The 21,438-nt window shown below is 40.2% G+C and overlaps 1 protein-coding gene across 4 annotated transcripts in view; it reads left to right on the top strand.

The window, feature by feature from the left end:
- C1H6orf89 (chromosome 1 C6orf89 homolog) overlaps positions 1-21,438 on the top strand; it is a 39,044-nt gene extending 17,606 nt beyond the window's left edge. For all 4 annotated transcript variants that reach the window (XM_063140844.1, XM_063140824.1, XM_063140816.1 and 1 more), the window contains 5 exons: positions 11,031-11,182; positions 11,287-11,426; positions 13,536-13,662; positions 14,674-14,797; positions 15,845-21,438. In XM_063140844.1, coding sequence (XP_062996914.1) covers positions 11,031-11,182; positions 11,287-11,426; positions 13,536-13,662; positions 14,674-14,797; positions 15,845-15,930 — 629 coding nt within the window. In that variant the 3' untranslated portion in view covers positions 15,931-21,438. The remainder of the gene's footprint in view (positions 1-11,030; positions 11,183-11,286; positions 11,427-13,535; positions 13,663-14,673; positions 14,798-15,844) is intronic.

The following is a 21,438-nucleotide window of genomic DNA, read 5'->3' as shown; positions in this document are numbered from 1 at the left end:
CATCAGTCTGACTCATTCAAAGCGTGAGAAACAAATTTGGAATGTGTATGGAAAGCCATTTTTTTTAATTTCAGAAGACTAGACCCATCCTTCTATCATAAACAGTTATTATGTGAAACCCAAGAGAAGTAGGGTTATTTGAGGGATGTGATTACACTTAGCACGAGGTTGTGTTCTAATGTGAAGTCCCTCCATTTGTTTTTGTGAAGGAGGAGATGATGACAGTAAAATGGAGATATGCCAACAATGTTGGGCCCTCCCACGTATGTAAACTCCTTTGACTTAGCAAATACAGGCCAGAAATTAGTATGCAGGCAGGTGTGTCTCCTCATCTGAGATTGTTTGGGAAAAACAGAAATAGGAATTGTGGGAGAAAACAGGATAGATTCCTGGCAAAGAGTCTCGGCTAGTTTTAGAGGTGCATGATTTAAAGTGATGGGAAGAAATAGCAATTGGGCACTTTCAGATGATGCATCATCAATAAGAGCGTCAGCTGTTGGGCAGTATAGAAATGCAATAAATGATGATGATGATGATGATGATGATGATGATGATAATAATAATAGCAGCCTTGTCTGCAATAAATGGCAATGGACATTTGGAAGGTAATGGTTGATAGAAACAGCATGGAATGTCTTTGCATTTCAGAACCCTTAAATACTATCTCTAGGCCGTAATTTACGAACAAGGGTGTGGTAAGCACGATCTGTTCATCTGGGGAAATTCTCATCAACAATCTCTCTCTTTTTGGCCGCTTAGTTTAGCTTGAGGCATGGTTGACTTCCAGCTAATTTCTAGGGCCCCCTCAGACTTAAATCCATTGGATAGTCTCAACTGGGTCTGCTGGAAAGCATTCACAAAGTTTGCCATTACAGATTACTGTGTACTTTCTAATTCCCAGCAGAAAATACCAGTGCCTCAAGAGGATGTTATCCTTTTGCATCAGCCCAGCTGCAGCATCCCTACACCATTGTGGAATGAACTATATAACCTGATGCTCCGGGGCTCTCATCAGATTTTTATAATATTGTTGCCAAATGTGCTGAATCTGATTGTAAACAGCCTTTTTATTATTCTAACCTGAGGACTAATAACAGACACATGTGTTGACACAATTTTTAAATGGCCAGGCTGGTTTTGTAGAGATAGGTGGTGCAAGTTCTTCTTAACATATGGCTTTATTTTGGCTATTGTTCAGTAGTTAAATAGTTTGCTTGAAATTTCAGACGACAGACCAGCTCCACATTATTGTGGGAATCTGGACAGCCAAAAGTTCTTCCCTCATTTTGCATTTAGAATCATAGAATCATAGAATAGCAGAGTTGGAAGGGGCCTACAAGGCCATCGAGTCCAACCCCCTGCTCAGTGCAGGAATCCACCTCAAAGCATACCTGACAGATGGCTGTCCAGCTGCCTCTTGAAGGCCTCTAGTGTGGGAGAGCCCACAACCTCCCTAGGTAACTGATTCCACCGTTGCACTGCTCTAACAGTTAGGAAGTTTTTCCTGATGTCCAGACGGAATCTGGCTTCCTTTAATTGGAAGTATTAAGAATTGTGGGAAGTATTTATCTATCCTGAATATGTTTATAGCTGGTCATATGGAGGTGTTACATTTGGAAAATTCCCCACCTTGAATAAAATTTTCCATGCAAAGCTTAGTGTTGGATGCATTCTAAGCAATTTTTAAATACATTCTTGAGCATTCTATAGTATTTATATATTAAATTATTAAGCAATTAGATGCAAGTTCACTACACATGCAGAAAACAGATTTCTAACATGGTTTTATATCTGGGTTTTGAAAATATGTTTCTACATTTATTGATAGTGCAGAGAAGTTGGAAGAGGTCTGAACTTGCCCAAAATGTCAGCATGTGAGGGTTTTCCATAGTTACTGCTGTCCTACAGCCCTACCCTCTCTGCATGCTTTTCTTTGTTTGCCATCTGCGATCCCATTTTGTGCTTCCCCATCTCAATTAAAAGTAGGCATTTTGGAGAGGGAATAAATAAAATAAGTGCATCCAGTTCTGGGCACCACACTTTAAGAAGGATGAAGACAAGCTGGAGGGAGTTCAGAGGAAGGCAACAGGGATGATCAAGGGTCTGGAAACAAAGCCCTATGAGAAAAGACTGAAAGAATTGGGCATGTTTAGCTTTGAGAATAGAAGATTAATAGGAGTCATGATAGCAGTCTTCAAGTATATGAAAGGTTGTCACACAGAGGAGGGCCAGGATCTCTTCTCGATCATCCCAGAGTGCAGGAGACAAAATAATGGCATAAAATTTGTATATGGCATAAAAAATTTAGTTTGACATCTGGTTTGCACTGCACCATGTTTAGTGTTATTCCAGCCAGCTGGGGTGATTTGAGGTTGACAGTAGAACTCTTGTGACTTTTGAAATTTGAGGTTTAAAAACATTGTGTTTCTTTTTAATTAACTTCTGATGGCTGAGCTTTTTGTGTCCATGCTGAAGCCCGGTTTTAAGCATTTGTCTGTAGTCTTAAGAGCTAAAGCCTTTCCCCCCTCAAAAAATGGAAGCTGAAAAAATTGAAGTAGTTATTAAATATACATAACACAGAAGTCTGAATCCTTGTTATAACTACTGATTGAATTTAACACAGTATTCCTCTGCTGAGGCATGATATGTTGTACTAAACCCAGTTCTGTATTTATTTATTTATTTGTTACATTTATATCCCTCCTTTTTTCCTCCAAGGAACATAATCCTCCTCCTCACCATGTTATCCTCACAACAATAACCCTGTGAGGTAGGTTGGGCTGAGAGTCTGTGACTGGCCCAAAGTCACCCAGTGGGTTTCCATGGCTGAGTGGGGACTAGAACCCAGATCTTCCGACTCTTAGCCACTACACCACACTGGCTTTATCAACCTTACTCCTTGAAATCTTCCAGTGACATATGTCAGAATAATAAAGAGGACAATGAAGTATTTCCCTTCCGGTTATACAAGCTAGAAATCTTAGGGTATATGTTTAAGCTAACAATCATAGGGGACTTGTTTCTCAGTTCTGTGCTTCAATCACTCAGCCAGTCTGCTACTCTCCAAGGTGAGAGATTCATACCAGCCAGGTCTCTCTCCATAGATTAATTTAGGTGACTTGCTGATGCAAAATGTGTTCTAGCAGTGTGGTTTTTAAACATCTAAATGAAGCAGGAGGTGGCATAGCTACTTTTGAGTGAGTCCTGAAATTAAATCTATATTTCTTTCAGAAATTTCCAATTGCAAAAATAAATAAATGAGCCACACTTATAACAATTGCTTTATATTTCAGTCCCAGTGCTTTTCTTTTAATTGTATACATATAAGTTGTAAGAGATCTCCAGAGCAGTGGCTGCATTGAGGATATCAATTGTGAGCAGTATATGGTCATATTCTGAGTTAAAGCATATCTGCTAGCAGGGGAAAATCACTCTTTCTTAAAGCAATGTCGGCTTTTGCAGAACATAGTATAACTGTTTTTCATTGGTGCAGGCTTTTGTTTTGTCAGGCCTCTATATAATGCTAGTTCTTCTTTAAAGAATGTTAGTATTGAGTTGAATCTGTGCAATGATATAAATCCAGCGAAGGTAGACACATCCCCTGTAATGATCTCATCTGCTAGCAGAACTGTACTCCTCTTGAATCAAGTAAATCATTTGGCACAGGATAGCCCAGTGCAGGCACGACACTTGCACTTAGGCATGCCAAGAAACAGTGTAGGCTGTTGCCAAAGCTAAGCAGCGTGGATGCATATTGCAGATTCTGCAGAATAGATAATCAAAATATGAGGCAACCTGTAAAGAACATTTAGTGTTGGCTTGGAGCTGCAGAGCTCTTGACATGAAAAAAACCCTAAATTTGATGTTACGTGAGGTAATTTGTTGCTTGATTTAACTCATATGGAATGGTACATATAAATATATTTTTAAAAAATGAACAAATGATCATCTGTGTGGGAAGGGCATTCAACCAAGATTCATATATTCCACTTCCACTTGCGGTTTGTCGGTCCAACTTCTATAGAATTCTGTGCAAGTTTCTTCAAATAGTCCAGGGCCTGAAGAGCTACTTCAGTTCCACCCAAGGGATTGGCTATACCCAGTGTGATTTTTCAATGTTTTCCTTTGAAATGTAGGCAGTTCTGACATCTCAAACTGCTTTTGAAAGTCCCTTCCATTTGGAGAGCAATTTGACATGTGGCACAGATGCTCTGTTTGGGAAATGTCAGTCCAAAGGCCCTTGTGGAACTAGTTTGCTTGTTCAATTCAATTCTTTTTATTACAGTTAACAGACCAATAAAACATATGAAAACACATAATAAATATTTTAAATACATGGATTTAAAACAGAGTATGATTTCATGAAGCCTCCTTAAAGTTCTGTACTAGACGCAAAAGAAAGTCCTGCCACCATAACTGATCTGGTAAGGATTGCCTGATTAAGAAATTTAGCAACTTGTTCGGTGGTATGCTTATCTTGAGCCTGTAAAAGGACCGACATAAGGGTCACGGACGATCATCCAGGTAATCGTTGCGTGAAAGGATGGATAAGGGCTTTTCTTGCCTCTTGAAAGAAGCTGCAGTTGAATAATACGTGGGAGATAGATTCCATCTCCTCGTTGTTACAGGGGCAGTATCTATCTGATAGTGGAACTTTCCCAAATCTGCCCTCCATTACCCTAGGAGGCACAGCATTAAGCCTTGCTAGGGAAAATGCCATCCTATATTTGGGTATAGATAACCAGCTTAAATACAGAGGTACACTGTTTTGGTCGTGATCCCGTAGCCCCAAGGCATACGGGGAACATGGGCCCTGTGCAGCTTGATGTAGCTTCTCAGTATCAATGTCCAGGAGTCTCTGCTTAATGATCCTTTTGGTGCTGCCCAGGTCCAGGGATAACAGATGGTCATGGGAGAGCCCTATGGTGGTAAGTTTTAGCTGAACTGCTTTCACCCATGGAGATTTATAAGAGTCCGACCATTGAGGTGAGTGAATTAGGGATAGGACTTAAATTGCAACGGAGCCAGAAATAGAGTGTATGTATCCACTCTATACATTTTAGGGTACTCAACCCAACTTCCAGATTTAAGATTGCACTAGCAACACATCTTGGAACTCCGAATATTGGCCTTAGAAAGGAAGATTGAACACCTTCCAGTGAGTTCTTATAAAGAGGAAGTCATATCGGGGCACCAAATAGAAATTGGGACACCACCTTTGCTTTATAGACCTGAGTGGCGGCTGGAATGTATTGGCTACATTTCAAAGGAAAACATTCAAAAATCACACTGGGTATAGCCTGGAGAAAAAAAACGAGAAAGTGCCCCAATTTCGGCACTTCTGCGCCACCTGTCTGTACTCTTCTTTTGTAGCCTGGCCTTCCTTCCACTTCCTATATGTATCCTTTTTTGTATTCAGGTCATCTCTAAGCTTTTTGTGGAGCCACATTGGTTTCCTCGGTTGTCTTCTATCTTTTCTCGTTGTTGGAATTGTTTGTAACTGTGCCTTTCAAATTTCCTTTTTTAAATACTCCCACCCATCCTGCACTCCTTTTCTTATTTGGCTCACTTGCCACGGGACCTTACTTATCATAGTTCTGAGTTTATTAAAACCAGCTTTCCTAAAATCCAGAGTATGTGTATGGCTACACTCAACTTTTGTCTCCTTCATAATCAAGAATTCAAGTATGACGTGGTCACTTTCCCCCAGAGTTCCCGTAACTGCCCCTTTATCCACTAAGTCATCCCTATTGGTCAATATCAAGTCAAGGATTGCCGATCCTCTAGTTCCTTCCTCCACTTTCTGTAGGAGAAAGTTATCACCCATACATGTCAGGAATTTCTTGGAAGGGCTGCTTTTGGCAGTATTGGTCTCCCAACAGATATCAGGGTAATTGAAGTCCCCCATCACTACTACATCACACTTCCTTGAAACACTGGCAATTTGTTTCTCAAAAGTTTCATCCTCGTCCTCTCCTTGATTGGGTGGTCGGTAGTAGACTCCAATTATCATGTTCTTTTTATTCCTTGCCCCATTTATTTTAATCCAGATGCTCTCGATGGGGCTCCCAGTCTGATCCGCCTGTATTTCTGTGCAGGGATAGGTATTTTTAACATATAGTGCAACTCCACCTCCCTTTCTATTTCTTCTGTTCTTTTTGAACACGTTATATCCTTCAATTGCTATATTCCAGTCATGGGAGTCATCCCACCAAGTTTCAGTCATACCTATCAAGTCGTATTTGCCTTCATGTAATAAGAGTTCAAGTTCATTCTGTTTGTTTCCCATGCTCTGGGCATTAGTATATAGACATCGAAGACCATGTGTTTTATAGTCTGGCTTTGTTCCTACATTGTTGCGGACACTATTTTGGGGCACTATTAGATTATGGTCCATGCTATTAGAACATAAGACCAAGGGTTCATCTAGTCCAGCACTCTGTTCACATAGTGGCCAACTATGGACCCACAAACAGGACATGGTGCAACCATACCCTCCCACCCATATTCTTCAGCAACTGGTGTACACAAGCTTACTGCCTCGGATACTGGAGGTAGCACATAGCCATCAGGACTAGTAGCCGTTGATAGCTTTCTCCTGCAGGAATTTATCCACCCCCCTTTTAAAGTCATCCAAATTGGTGGTCATCACTACATCTTGTGATTGTGAATTCCATAGTTTAACTATGCACTGTCTGAAGAAGTACTTATTTTTTATCTATCCTGAATTTCCCACTGATCAGCTTCATGGGATGTCCCTTGGTTCTAGTATTATGGGAGAGGAAGAAAAATGTCTCCCTATCTACATTCTCCACACCATGCATAATTTTGTAGACCTCTGCCATGTCTTCCACTTTACTTGCTCCAGCCCCTTGATCATTTTAGTTGCCTTTTTTTTTGCACTTTTCCCAGCTCTACAATATCTTTTTTTAGGTGAGTTAAGTTCATGGCTTCCTTAGCTCTTCAAGTTTTACCTTTCCTATAAAACTGGCTCCTTATCATGCCTTACGTATGTTGTTGTCTGTGAAGGGATTCATAATTATTGAATACTAACATTACAGAAAAAATAAAGTTGTTATATATTTAGTTCTTGGTATAAAATTGTCTAGTGGTCTGTATGGAAAGACAAACAGACATGCTCCAGTCTACGTCTGGACATCGGGGAAAATGAAAAGAAACAACACAGTTAAGAATCTTTGTTTTTGTTTTGTTTTGTTGGGGGCTAGCAGGCCAAGGTAATTTTAATTCTGGAGCCAGAACAGATAAAATGCAGCAAAATGATGGTGAAGAGAGCTGTGTTTTGGCAAAGAAGTGTACTGCTTAGTAACAACATCAAAAAATCCTCTTTCAGTAGATTTTTAACTGATATGGTCTCTATAGTCTCTGTAGGTAAAGGCAGAATTATATTACTTCAGCTACATCGCAACAGCAGCTCATTTATAATGGTACTTTTAGGTTAGTCTTGAATTTGCAAATCACTTGCATGCACAGACAACACACTAAGCCATAGTTCATCTGCTAACCCTTTAGCAGCAAATGGTTAGTAGCAACCATGGTTAGGAATGGTTCACACAACATGCTAGTCATGGTTCACAAAACACGCTAAGCCATAATGTTTATCTCAAAATGCTTAACCGCCGTGGCTTAGCATGACATCTGAACAGAGTCAATCTCTTTTAAGCTAGCAGGTGAAGATATGTGCCTCCACTGCAACTTAATGTTAAATGAATTAAAGTTAGAAATAGCCTGTCCAATAGTATAGTGATAAATGTTGGAAGTGCATGTGCTCATCCTGACAATTCCCTTACCCACACCTCTAAGGAGAGTCCAAAATACACACTGCTCTGTTGATATATATCAACAAACCAGTTCTAGCAGTTTTCATCTCCCATCAGCAGCAGATATTTTGTAAAACTAATGGGTCTTAATTGCTTGTTCAAGACCAAATATTTTGCTTTACAACAGGGATAAGAACATAAGAAGAGCCATGATGGATCCGACCAAGGGTCCAACTAGTCAGCATTCTGTTCACCAATGAGCTATTGAATGGGAACCCGCAAGCAAGGATAACTCATAACTATGTATTGTTTCTGGGAAAATTCATTTCTCCCCAGCTGCTGTGAGGATTACTGCTAAACTCAGAGAGGACAGGGAATTCTGAGCTGGTGGGATGGCAGATGACACCTGTGTCCATGCTAATCAAAAAGAACCAGGATTCCATCCCTGCGAGCCCTGGCTCTACTAGACCTCTGCGCACGTCTAGTTCTGATGAGAGGAGCCTTCCAAGATGCATATCTGAATTATTTGCGTGAATGGTCTATGCCAGCCTCTCCAACCTGGTGCCTTTCAAATTTGTTGGACTACAACTCCCAACATCTCCAGCTAGTGAGAGGCATATGGGGGAGTCACCCGACTCATCTGGTGCTGGGAAGAGCCACTCCTCTCAATGCCGTGTGAGTCCCTTTCTTGGTGCCGGGAGAGGCATGGAAGTCCATGACTCTCCCAGCATGGAGAAAAGGCAAAACGTCCTGGGGGGTGGAATGGTGATATTGGTGGGCATCGCCAGACCCACTGATGACCTCAGGCCTGCGGAGGGACTTACTCTGTTCTGCACCCTTGTTCTACAGCCCTGAGAAGTAGAAACACATTTTTGAATAATGCCTGCCAGAATCTATAAAAGGTTGTATTCTGAGCTTCATCCAGATTTGTAGATCCACTGCTTCTGGTCATAAAACAGTTGAGAAAGATTGCTATTTGCATGCAAGCTTGTGGAACCTATGAGGACCTACTGGATGGGCAGGTTGGGGGGCAAATTTGGAACTGTGCTGCTGCTTTTATAACTTTACACTTTAATGCGTATGCTTTAACTACAGCATGTAAGCAAGTCTGCCCCAGTTCTGAGAATCTACAAACTGATCACATACAAGGTCTGCTGTGCTAGAGGCCTAAATAGCCCTAGAATGTGCCTGGGCACAGTGATAATCTGAAAAGAATGCAGGGTGTAATTGGAAAAAAGAGATGCATACTTTTGTAAAGCTCCAATTCAATTCTCTGGTGTACTCCTGCTTTTGCACTGTCTGTGCTCTTTGCTCAGTCTATTATTCCTCTGTGTCACCCCTTCTTTCTCTGTCTAGATTCAAGCTAGACCCTCCCTTCCCAATGCACTTTTCATGCAGGTCACAGACTTTCTGATATGCAAAGGAACACCTTCAACAATAAGTCTTAGACTGATTTTTTTAAAAAGGCCACTTGGAATACTGCTTTGAGTACTCACTTGAGTGGGTTAATCATGGCAAACAAAAATCTTCTGAATCGTTCAGTTGAGAATGCAAATGACAAGATTGGCTGCAAAAAGAAATTGCTCCCTGTTTGGCAGATGTGATTTAATGTACAGCCAGACAGAATGTGTGCCTTTGTCTTGTTGGGCTAAACTTCAATCTTACAAACTGCGTAAACCTTCTGAAATGGCCATCAAAGACTTAAAAGTGTCAAAAGCATTTTAATGCCCCTTCTTTACCATAAATTGTTATAGTTTGGACCCAGGATGTACTGACAGAAAAAAAGGGAAGTATTAATGGCGGTTGAATTTTGTCATGCAAGATGAGTCTTTGGACTTCTCCTTGCTGTCATTGCCAAACAGTTTCCCTTCATTCTTTCCCCCTCCATTAGAATTGTTTATGGTGGAGACTGGTGGGGGGGAATGGGATGCGCTCACACAAGCACTTTTTCTTGCTAAAACTTCAAGTATTTTTGTTTGAGTGTGTGCACACACGTGCTTAAGAAGAATACGATGTTCTTTAGGTTCTAGTGTCCTTTCTCCGCTGTGGCACCCCGGTTGTGGAATGAGCTCCCCAGAGAAGTCTGCCTGGCGCCTACACTGTACTGCTTTCGTCACCAGCTGAAGCCCTTTTTATTCTCTCAGTATTTTAACACTTAATTTTAACTTAAATTTAAATTTTACTGTTTTAACTCTGTATTTTAATCTTATATCAATTTTGCTGCGTGGTTTTATCCTGGTTGTGCTTTTTATACTGTATTTTGTAATTGTGCTTTTAACCTGTTGGTTGTTTTATTGTGGTTTTAATTTTTGTGAACCGCCCAGAGAGCTTCGGCTATTGGGCGGTATAAAAATGTAATAAATAAATAGGTTCTGATACAAGTGTCCTTTAGGTTCTGATGCAAGTTTTTTCAATAACAAACAAGTAATTTTAAGATCTTTCTAATACACCTCCCAATGGTAGCACACGAAGTACAGCTCTTAGAGGCAGATTAACAAATTATAAAGAATTAACCATTGTAATTTGTTTTGTTTTAAGAGAATATCTCTCCTAAAAGTGTAATAGTGCAAAAACCTCATTTTTCTTCTCTAGAGCTATAGTTCTGAATAACACGAGTAGTTACTAGTCTTTTTTCAAAAGGGAGAGATCAAAATGAGGTCCCTCAAGCATTGTGTATAAACTGAGTCATTTTCATACTGCTATATTAACAAAATGTTGAGCCAATACAAGATAAAACTACTCATTTTGTGTCATGTAGCATTGTAATAGGAACATTTAAGGAGGGGATAATTGAAAGAGGTGCTTGTTTTCTCTCCTTGTTTTTGTTGGAATGATTAGGAACCAAAATCCTGATACTCAAGAATGGTCTGCATTTTAGCTTAAACTATACTCTGCACTTGATTAGCAAAAAAATGTAGATCCCTTTTATCTTAGTTGTCTCGCCAATATTAGCAGAGGCTGCAAAGATCCAAAAGAAGTAGGATGTGCAGCCACCATTGCCTACTGGAGGTATTCCTGGTATGCCCTTATTCTTAGATGGGACTGTGATATCTCAGATGGGCCGGTAGGCTACAGGTTGCCCATATGAAAATTTTAAAATCCCTGTTCATTGAATTAACCTCAGATATTAATCTCATGATATTCCACAGCAGGGTTAATGATGACAAGTGTGATGCTTAGAACCTGTTGCTATTTGCTTAAGTGAAATCTTGGAGTTGACAAACCTCTTATGTCCTTTCCCCCCCTCCAAAGAGTGTCAAGACTGGTGGGGCTTAGATTGTAGACGGAACACGTCTCTGACTGTCAACTGCTCCTGCTGCTGTTCTTTGAAAAGTCTAGTGGCGACAGCTGACTTAGGGCAGCTGTCAGAAAAACTCCTGCAACCGCAGCCTGTCTTGATCAAGGTAACTTCACAATGTTGGATACCTGACAGAATGTGGCATTCTCCTTGGGCATATAAGAAGACAGCTCATGAAAATACCTTTTCATCTCCTCTCTTTCTTATAAGACAGGACAGTACCGGTCTTATGCAGAAATGAATCATTTTCAGTATCTGTATCCTGAATTGACAGATTTTGTGATACGAGAAGATTCAGCTGAGGTATGGAACAGCCATCTGCGGCAGCAACTTCCATTTCACATTTTACGGTGAGTTTTAGCTCTTCGCTGTAGTTGTTTCCTACGTCTTTCCAGAACTGACCCAATTGTAACCCTGGCTGAGGTACATTGGCACATCTTCCAAAAGCTTGGGGGAACGAGTTGGGAGAGGAAGCCCACTAGAAAGGGTAAAGTGGAGTTGTTGTCCCTGTAGGCTTCTTATTCTATCTTGTGATGTTCCATCTTGACCCAAATGTAAAGTTGGTCCACTCAAGTGTGTAATCTGGCACATGTCCTATAGGGTCATGGTTTTGAGGGACTCTTCTGATGTAGGATTCCATAAGTATTACAAATAGGTTTGTCAACAACTTTATTTTCAAATATAGTTTGACAGCAGATTCGGGGTGTGGGTTACCCCGATGGAACATGTGCACTTTGAAACGGGATGGGAGATGCAACAAAACTGGTTCCTCCTGATTTTGGAGAGTCTCCCATACTTAAAGGTCTTATTATGCCTTTGCAGAGGCTGCTAAATGCTGCTATACCACAGTGACAACTTCATATGCTGTGACTTAGTGGCCTCTGTGAAGCCTGTACCCTGCACAGTGTGGATCAGGCCTTTGCCCTGTGCCAGATGATCATGCAGGGACAGTAGAGAAAGTTCACTCTGCACAGATGGCTGGCTTTGCAGCAATCGCCAGGCTCTAGCATGCAATTGATGTCACCGTTGTATGCCACAACCTAGATGCCTTTGTCAAGGCTTATTATGGCATCCTGGTCACTCATGGATTCAGATAAACCTTCTGTTTTGGCTGGAAACTGCCAGACATCTCCCCCCCTCCCCCCAAATTCCCCAGAAATCCACATTTTGAGGATTGGATTATTCCACAGAATTCTGGTTGCAAGCTTTGCCCATTCCTATTATAAAAGTTATCTTTAGCCCAAAATGGAGTCACTGCAGAGAGAATGAATGGAGGACTCCTTAGTCACCCAGAAGTAAATTTTCAGAGGTAACAATGACAACATGGTCATTATCTTGAAATCACTCTCTCCAGAGCCAGCTAATAAGATTGCATGGCAGTTGGTTTGGGAGTGACAGATTTAGCCTGTTATCTTTAACACACTTACTAGGTAGTAAGCCCCATTGAACTCAGGGAGACAAGTAAAACTGCACATGATTGCGCTGCTACTTAACTGCCATAACCTTTCAGTAGAATTTAAAAACAGTACAGCTCCATCTCTAGCTCTGAAGATCTATCACCTTAAGTCTTTCTGTCCTAAAGTGGATTTGTTTTATAGTCCCTAATGCCTGACGTCTCTAATATAAAGCTTTTTGGATCAGATCATAGCTTTTCGCACTTCGTGTGTTCTAAAGCTCTGTTCAGGTCTTGTGTTTCCCACTGCAATACTGTTTAAGCATTTTGATATCCATACAGTATCCCCACTCCTTCTCTGACATTCACTTGAACCTTCCAGTTAGCACCCTTCTCAGGATCAGGTTGGAAGAGACGGTGTGATTGTGTGTTGTAGAAGCATAAAGGGTTTGTGCTTTGAGTCACACTTGGGCATTCCATAACTGTGAAATACAGTGTTCTCTGCAATTCAGTACTATTCTTATTTTATTTACTTGTGATGGACAGTTTGGGTGCAGGATATCTAAGTATGAATCATGACAGGTCCTCCCACTGGGATTTCTAAAATGTATCCCTGCCCTCTCTTTTCTTGGAATGATGAATAGGCTAGGATTCCCAAAGACTTTCCCATGTGGTTTTAGTTAAATTGGACTAGGTCACACCTTCTTTTATTTCTCTCCTTCAGCATTTCATTTGCTAATGACCTTGACAAAAAGAAATTCTTTCTAAGAGAGGTTTAAAAAATGTATTTGATCATTGCACTGGCCTCTTCGTTCCTTGACCATAATATTTTCTTGAGTTAGGATAGGTGATCTGAACTTAGCATTCCAGACTCTAATCCAAACACTGGCAAAGCTACACCCAGTACATTAGCCTCTGCTTTTTTAAATGTCACTTCTGCCAAATGAGGGCAATAATACTTACTCAGGATGATGCATACAGGTATGTTTTGAAGCGTTTTGATATTTAACCTCAGTGTCATTTGTAAGATACTAAATGCATTCTGATTCTCTAAAATGCTCCATAGGCAAAGCCCTATGAATAAAAGTCAGATACTGCAGGAGATTTTCCCCATCTTCACTTCACTGATGTTTCCAAAGACGTTTTCCCTGAAAAGCTGTTTTCTCATCCAACACCCAAGACTTCAGGATAAAGTGAGTGTTGTGATCTTTGTTAAAATACTTCTCTACTGCTTTCCCAAATAATTTAAAGCAGTCAAGAACAAAAAAACAAACAAACAAAACTAATTCAAACATCAACAAGAAAACTTCACCTAGAAAAAGAAATGGGTCTTGCAACGTCTCCAGAAAACAACGACCCCCAGCAAAACGGGAGCTTTTATGGAGACAGCTCTATCCGCTTTTTGTTGCTATCTGAACTTGTCGTAAGGATGATGCAGTCCAGAGGGGCTGCTGATTGAGCCCCCAGTTGCAGGGGTATGTAATTTTTGGCTGGCCTTGTTAGCCAAGTCAAAAATTGTAGTCACCCACCCACCCACCCCTGCCTTTCCCAGGGAAAGGAGATGTGAAGAGAGTACTTGGTTGGGCACTGCTGCCTGAAGCTACCCCAGTCAGTAGCATCAAACCCCACTCCCTTGATCCTTTCCTAAGCATTTTGCCCCACTACCCCGCTTAGGTCCAGGGGGTGGGGGCACCGCCAGACAAGCAACACTAATGCCCGTTTCTTCTAACCATGTCTCCCTACAAAGACAGTTGAGCACAGGAGCAGTTGTAATACCCACTACATGTCTTTGACCCAAGCTGTTTTTCACCGCCAGGCAAAGCATTGCTTTCTGTGGTTGCCTCTCCATGTGGAGAGACGCGCGCACAGGAAACAACTTCCTGCAACTGTCAAATGTGCCTTATGTTTGGTGGCTCGTAGGTCCCAGATGTGCATTTCATGTGCACGTTCCTTCCCTACAGATAGAAATAACCACCAGGAGTAGAGATTTAAGTGTACAAACAGGCCACAGAGGTGGGCATCCAGCGTCTAGTCTGTTTAAAATGTCAGGGTGCTTAGAAGTTAGTTATGAGACCCTGTGGTAAATAGTCCTTCTGCATCTTTATTTCCCTTGGGTTCATTCTTACGGGGGAATGTTGCTTTCCAATAAAGGTCTGAAAGGACACAGAAGATAATTGAACTTCCTTCCTTTTATATTTTTTCAGACATACAGGCTGCAGAGTGTCTTTGTGGTTGGAAGTGGCCGGCTTACCTTGCATGTCACCCCTTCTTCATTGTGCAGAGGACATTGCGAGACGCTGACAGTGGAACTGGAAGCTGGGGATGTAGGTGAGTACTGATATTGCAGCCCTAGCTGAGGCTACATTGCAGCAAATGGGTTCCCTGTAACATTCTGGAAGCTGTTCTGTGCTATGTATTGTACCCGATGTGCTGGAAAGGCAAGCCATGGCTTGCAGCTCATGGTAGTTTTGCCCAACTAAACGTTCTAAGCTTTTCTTTTTTTAAAAAAAGCAGTTGAGGAGCAAATGCATTCCACACCCTGTCTATCGGGAAAAAACATGAACTCTGTATACACTATGTGGTGTTGTTCTAAATTGGCTTTCCGTACTCTGGAAGGATGCCCTGCCATTGTGGGAAGCTTGTACTCTGTGTCCTGCAGCCTTCAAAAGGCAAAAAAACTCTTTAGGGGAAGGGCACAATATATTGCATAGTGACGCTATGCTTCTAAATAATCTTATGGCATACCCACCTGGATTGAGCACCACTCCTCTTAGCCAGATTTCAAACAAGAGAGCGTAGAATTGGAAGAGGAACAGTTGGAGCACGAACAACAGATTTTTGTGGCACCGTAAAGATTAACAAATACGTTGGAGCATGGATGTTTGTAGAGTAAGACCATTTTTCATTGGTTCCATCTGATGAAGAAGATGCTATCCTATGAAAGTTCTTGCCGCAATACATTCATTGGCTTTTTTTGTTTTGTTTACGGTACCAGGGAGTTTTTGATGTAAAGGTTTAGTGTTCTGAAGAAAGAAATGAAGTGATGTGTATAACCTATGCCATATGTGTTAATCTTTAATATGCCATATTAGCATTGGTGTGGGGCAGGAAAAATATACAGGTTGCTTCTTTTCATTATTAGATAGAATACAGACAGGGAGTTTTTGTTTTTATTTTTATTTAGTTGAAGGAAGTACTGTTTCTAGCTTAATTACCATGCTATGGAAAGAAGGGGGAGAATTGCCACAGAGCACCATCAAGTCTAAAAGTATGAATAAGTTTTGGAGGATAAGATCAATTCATAGAGAAAAGACCTTATCAAGAGCTTTGTCTTTGTCAGAAACACCCAACGTCTTCTCCTTTTTCCTCCTGCAGGTTTTGCAAATGTGGACTACTGGACAATATTCTTTAACGCCAAGGGATTGGAACCCACTGTTGTTTGTGATGGATCTGGCAGTTAAAAACTATGAAAAACATTGCAATGTAAGAGGACTTGGGATCAAAGGCAAGGAACAAACTACAAAAGAGATGAGGATAGTTTAGCCACAGTTTCCAGGAATGTGTTCCCCTTATTCTTTGCATCTGCAGTGAAGGAAGCCATGCACTTTGACAAGGCATCTTCTCCTGACTTTCGAGATAACTTTGGACTTTCCCTCATATGTCTTGTTAGGAACTAGAGGGGTCACTTCTCTCTAGTTTTGTGTAGATGTGTTCTTGAAAGCAGATGGAGGAGGGGGAGATCTGTAATATGTTCTTTGTGAACACGGTCCTTTTGACATTACAGGGAGAATTCTCACAACATACACATTTCCAGACATCCTGGAGAGGTAATGTCAGGGCTGCTGGCTCTGGATCACTTCAACAAAAGGAGCAAGCGACTGAAATGTCATCTGAGATCCAAGGACACAACTGTCCTGTGAAGAAGGCGTTTGCTCAAGTCCTTGTTCTGTGTTACAGTTCTGCAATATCACAATATTTAGATACACTTTCCAATGAAAAAATCGTAATATCTCTCTACCTAACAAAACACTGGTGTGACTTTATGTAGTCATCTTTCAAATGTGTGTAGTTGAGGTGTGGTTCATATACCTGACAAGGAGAAACACTTTGGAAGTTTATTTTTTCTATTTCTCTTCACTAATGTTTAAATATTCTTGCTGCTTCCCTGGTCTGGATCAGTTTAATGCCAAATCCAAGATTTTTTCAAAGTGACTAATAATTGCATGAAGCAGCCAAATTTGCTAGAGGGCTGGCTGTTTCTTTCTTTCAGAACATGCTGAACACTATTCCCCCGCCCTTGAAAATCAGGCCTTTTGGAGGCGTCAAGGGAGGGCATCCCAAATCAATAACGATTTTTGTGTATTGTGATCATGTCCACCTGAACCTAGGAAATTATATGCCGAAAACTTCCATGCAAATGTTGCTTGAATACTGTCCAACTCTTGTTTAAAATATGCTGATTTGTGAGCAGGATTGGAACAAGCAAACTCTGAAGGTTTTTTTTGTTGTTGCCATGAATATGTTTACCCTCTCCTCTTTCCCTGTGTTTTGATAGTGTTTTTTCACATCTTAATCGATGTGTTAGAATGCATGCTGATTATTCTTGAACTCCTTCCAAACTTTGCGCATTTGCTCTCGCTACTCATGGGCTCATCTGTCCGGTGTCTTTAGAGAGGATCAGTTTCAAGCATGTGCTGTCTAGAGTTGTTGTGCTTCCCAGGAGTGAATCTTTAGGTTCCTGCTGTGTTAAGTTAATTTGCAGATGTGTCAGCCTGAAGTCAGAACCCAGCAGCAATGTCTGGGGCATACATTTTAACGTGTTTATGAGTTTTTGGGGATTTTTTTGTTTTCAAACAAGCTAACAATGCAACTTTCCAAATGAGAAGCAAAAATGTGTTAATTTGTAAATAGAGGTCAGTTTCAAAGAAAGGATTGGAACGATATCTCTTCCTTGGTTAGAAAAGTAGGCTGGATGTATTATTAATTGTATGACAGTAGCGGCTAATGGCCCCTATGAAAATCAAGGCCTCATTCTCCTGGGTAGGATGCAAAGTGACAAAAGTTGTCTTTAGCCCCCCTGTTTCTGATTATGTGTGCAAAAATGTGTAACTGATTTGTGGAATGTAGTGAGAGACTAGCTTATGACAATGAAGAGTTAGATCTGTTTACGTTTAAAAGATCGGTATATAAATAGGAAGCAGCATTGTGGAGGTTTGGGTTTTTGGAGGGTTGGCATTTAATCTGCCTCATCCCCCAGTATTTCCCTTGACCAGATGGCTGATCAGTTTTTCTTCCCCTTTCTGTTCTATAATGGAAACTATCAGACTTTGTAAACTTGCTTTAGGTTGCAAAGAAAAGCAACAACACACTCAAACCTTCCCCCCTGCTCTCCATCCGAGTTACATATCATCGTTAAATATGTATGTGATGTATAGTAAGAAATATGTGCTGTTTGCTTTTTCATTAGTGTTAAATTAAGAGAATTTTAATTTATAACCATTTCAGGATATCATGTTGATCTAATCTGGTTAAGACACAACCAATCCTATTGATGTTTACTCAGATGAAACTCCCACTTTGTTTAGAAGAGCTTCCTCCCAAATAGAGGTACTTCAGTCCTATAGCCACTTACCTGGGGAAAGCCCATTGAACTCAATAGCATTAGTTAGCTATTAGCAATAGTCTACTCAATAGCAGACATGTATAGCAGTGCTTTGCTACTCAGACAATGGATGACAGGCTTCATTCTATATGATTTAACAAGAATTCCATGCTTGACAACTTCATATACTTTGGCGGCTGTTTTGTTGTTGTTGTTGTTGTTGTTGATGTTGTTAATTTATACTTTGAAGCTAGCAAGTTTCTTAAGTACTTAAAGTTTTTTCTAAGGAATCATGTAGATATTCATAGAGAATGCTTTATAGATCTACACAGAGAATATAGCATTGAACTGTGCATTGTCAAAGTTTGTTTCTCAAACAAGTAATGCAAGAAACAGATCCAAGCAGAATTTCAGATGACTTAAATACAAAGATTGAAGAGCCTTCTTAATGTACAAAGGTATAGACACCATTTCTCTTTTAGTGGTGAAATGCCTGTGTTTCAGGGAATTATGTCAGTGATACTGACTATTTAATAGCAGGGGTGGTGGTGATGGAATCAATTGGTCTTAGAATCAACCTCAGGGCCTCTAGAGAGCAATGGTTTTAAAGGCCATTTTATACATGTGCTGCACAAGTGTTCCCATAAAAAAATGTTTTCTCTCTTCCCACTTAAATGCAGATCAAAAATTGTTAGTGTGTTGGACAGGAGAGAATGAATCCATCCTGCTTACGGACAGGCTTTCCACGTGCACTGTGTCTTTTGCATAGATTTCCAGATCTGTGTCTAGGAGGTGCTGTGCTCATGTCCAAGCCCCATTCCCTCTGGAGTTTGCATCATTTGTTTTCAAACTTCCAGTACATTTTCTTTTCTCTTCCACAAGCTGCAAGGAATTAAAAGCAGAAGTAATTGCTCAATAGGAATCAGAGGTCCAAGTTCTCTGATTTTCAGCTGATTAAGAACATTTAACTGGATCAGAGTTTTCTTGCCTGATCTGGAATGCAAACTACATTCTAAAGCATGTTTTAGCACCTGCACTTATCTCTTTCTGCAATGGCCAGAGAAATTGTGTTGTCACCTTTCAGCTTTGATCATAGATGAGTGGACGAGTGTGAAAAAGAAATCACAAGAATACAAGGTTTAAAGCTGATGGGAATTATTTTTCTAATCCAGAAAGTTTCAAGAGTCAGAAATTGTTCTACAGACACGTTAGCCTTAAAAACCCTAAAAACACCCTAAAAGTAATTGGTGTTTGATGCACAATCAGAATTGAATGCATTCTAAAAGTCAGCAGGTTGAGGAAGTTGGACAAATTCCAAGTTTTGTTATAATTTACAATGCTTATTGACACTCGTTGTTATAGAGCATCTCAGCATTGAAAAGATACAAATATTGGCTCTTGCTATTTGTCATACCTCTGCAATCTTTTATATTGCTTTTACTGTTGCATGCCTTTGATAGATTCCTTCCTGCATAAAACGTTTTGGGTTCCCTGTGTGATCGTAGCTGTATTCCTTGGCCTGCTCTTAGTCTCATTTGGAGAAGCAAACCGTCTCTTCTGCTGTGCTGCAGTGTTTACAAAGATCAATGTTTGTCTGAACTCGCAATGCATTCCTGAGTTCTGTAACTGGAATCCTAAGGACAAGCTCATCATGGTGTTGAGGGTTGGCACATGTGGTTGCTACAGCTCACAAGCCAAAATATGAAGCTTGTTTGCCAGTTTCTTAATAATGAAAGATTTTTCCTTATGAGCAAATCACGTTGCCTTGGTGAATTGACATGACATAATAGCAAGAAGAGGTGAATGTGATGGGAGAAATCTATTAATCACAAACTGAGACTTTCGCAGCTTCCTATGTGCTCCTAATTTCATGGATATTTGGTGTTCAAATCATCATGGCACCCCTCCTCCCACCATGGCAGTCTTCAAATTTTAAAAGGGCCCTGTGCAACTTTTCTAGAGCAAAATGGATCTGGGAGCCAAGTGGCTTTTTCAGCCTTTCTCAACAATTGCAGGGATAGCATAAAGCTTGATGCAGGATGGGAGAAGATACGAACAATGTATGATTAATCTCTCCCAGTGGAGAGCTTAAGATCTGAAAGAAATCCTGGACCTAAAACTTCAGCAGGCTGTAATTGTGAATTAGGGCTTGTTGGGGTTAGGCCTTCCTTGATTTCACTATTCTGCCAGGCGGAGAGCACCCTCGCTATCAATCAGCTGCACTGCAGACTGATCAATCACTACTGTAGTACCATTAGTCCCAGAGCCAGGAAGGTTTTATTTACCCCAGTGAGTGCAAAAGCTTAGTGAATATTATTTGTTTATATATGACATAAGTGTCAAAGAAAAGTGAGTCTTACAAAATTCCAATGGTGGGGGGTTGTGTGATAATGTAGTTGCCACATTTAAATATGCATAACTTCGAAACCGTTTATGCTAAAGAGATGAATTTTTTTCTGAAATGTTTCAAATTTAATGACAAATATTTTTTGTAATTACACATTTTTGTTAACTCCATTCGTTTTTGAGATAATTTCATTTGAACATATAAAAACAGTGTTCGCTTTGGTTATGTGTGACATTTAATCATGATTTACTCAAAAACTAGGACTTTCGAAAGAATACTCAAGAACAAAAAAGTTGCATTTTTAATGAGGATTAAGAAAATGTATAATAACATGGGGTTTACACCAACACTTAGGGAATTATGAGTGATATCTCATTATAAGTCCACTTTCTCAGGATTGTATGATTTTACCATGGAAGTCAAGAAATGCTTTGAATGGAAGGCATGTAGATCTCAGAGTTTTCAACTTCTTTTTTTGTTTTTTGGTATATTTTATATAGGGAAATATATAGTTCCAGAAAATGATTGGTCTTTTAAGGAAAACGATATAATTTGCTCTTTTATTGAATGAGGGAAATGTTGGGCTTTGCAGATGCTTTTGAGACTTGAACAAATGTCTTTTTTTTAAATGTTGTTTGTCCATGCAGACAATATGGGATAAAATGGCTTACTATTATCCATATACAATGGCTCAGGGGTGACAGGGAAATAGTGCTCTGTGTGTGTGTGTGTGTGTGTGTGTGTGTGTGTGTGTATGACAAGCATATGCCCCCAAGTATGGATCTTTTCATATGAAAGAATGTAAATATGCAATTCATGCAGAGTTTTATGGACTATTATAAAGTAATATATTGCAACTTTTTGTAAATATTTGGGAAATGCCTGTAAAGAGTAAATAAGTAAGATTTGTATGTTTGGGGTCAGGGGTCAATTTTTACTTTTTGCAATTAAATACCACTGTTGATGCACTTTCCCCAATGTGGCTTTTCTTCCTTATTAAAGAGACGGTTTCACTAGCAA

The sequence above is a fragment of the Elgaria multicarinata genome, chromosome 1 (assembly GCF_023053635.1).
Source record: "Elgaria multicarinata webbii isolate HBS135686 ecotype San Diego chromosome 1, rElgMul1.1.pri, whole genome shotgun sequence".
NCBI lineage: Eukaryota > Metazoa > Chordata > Lepidosauria > Squamata > Anguidae > Elgaria > Elgaria multicarinata.
This window is presented reverse-complemented; position numbering and strand designations above follow the sequence as displayed.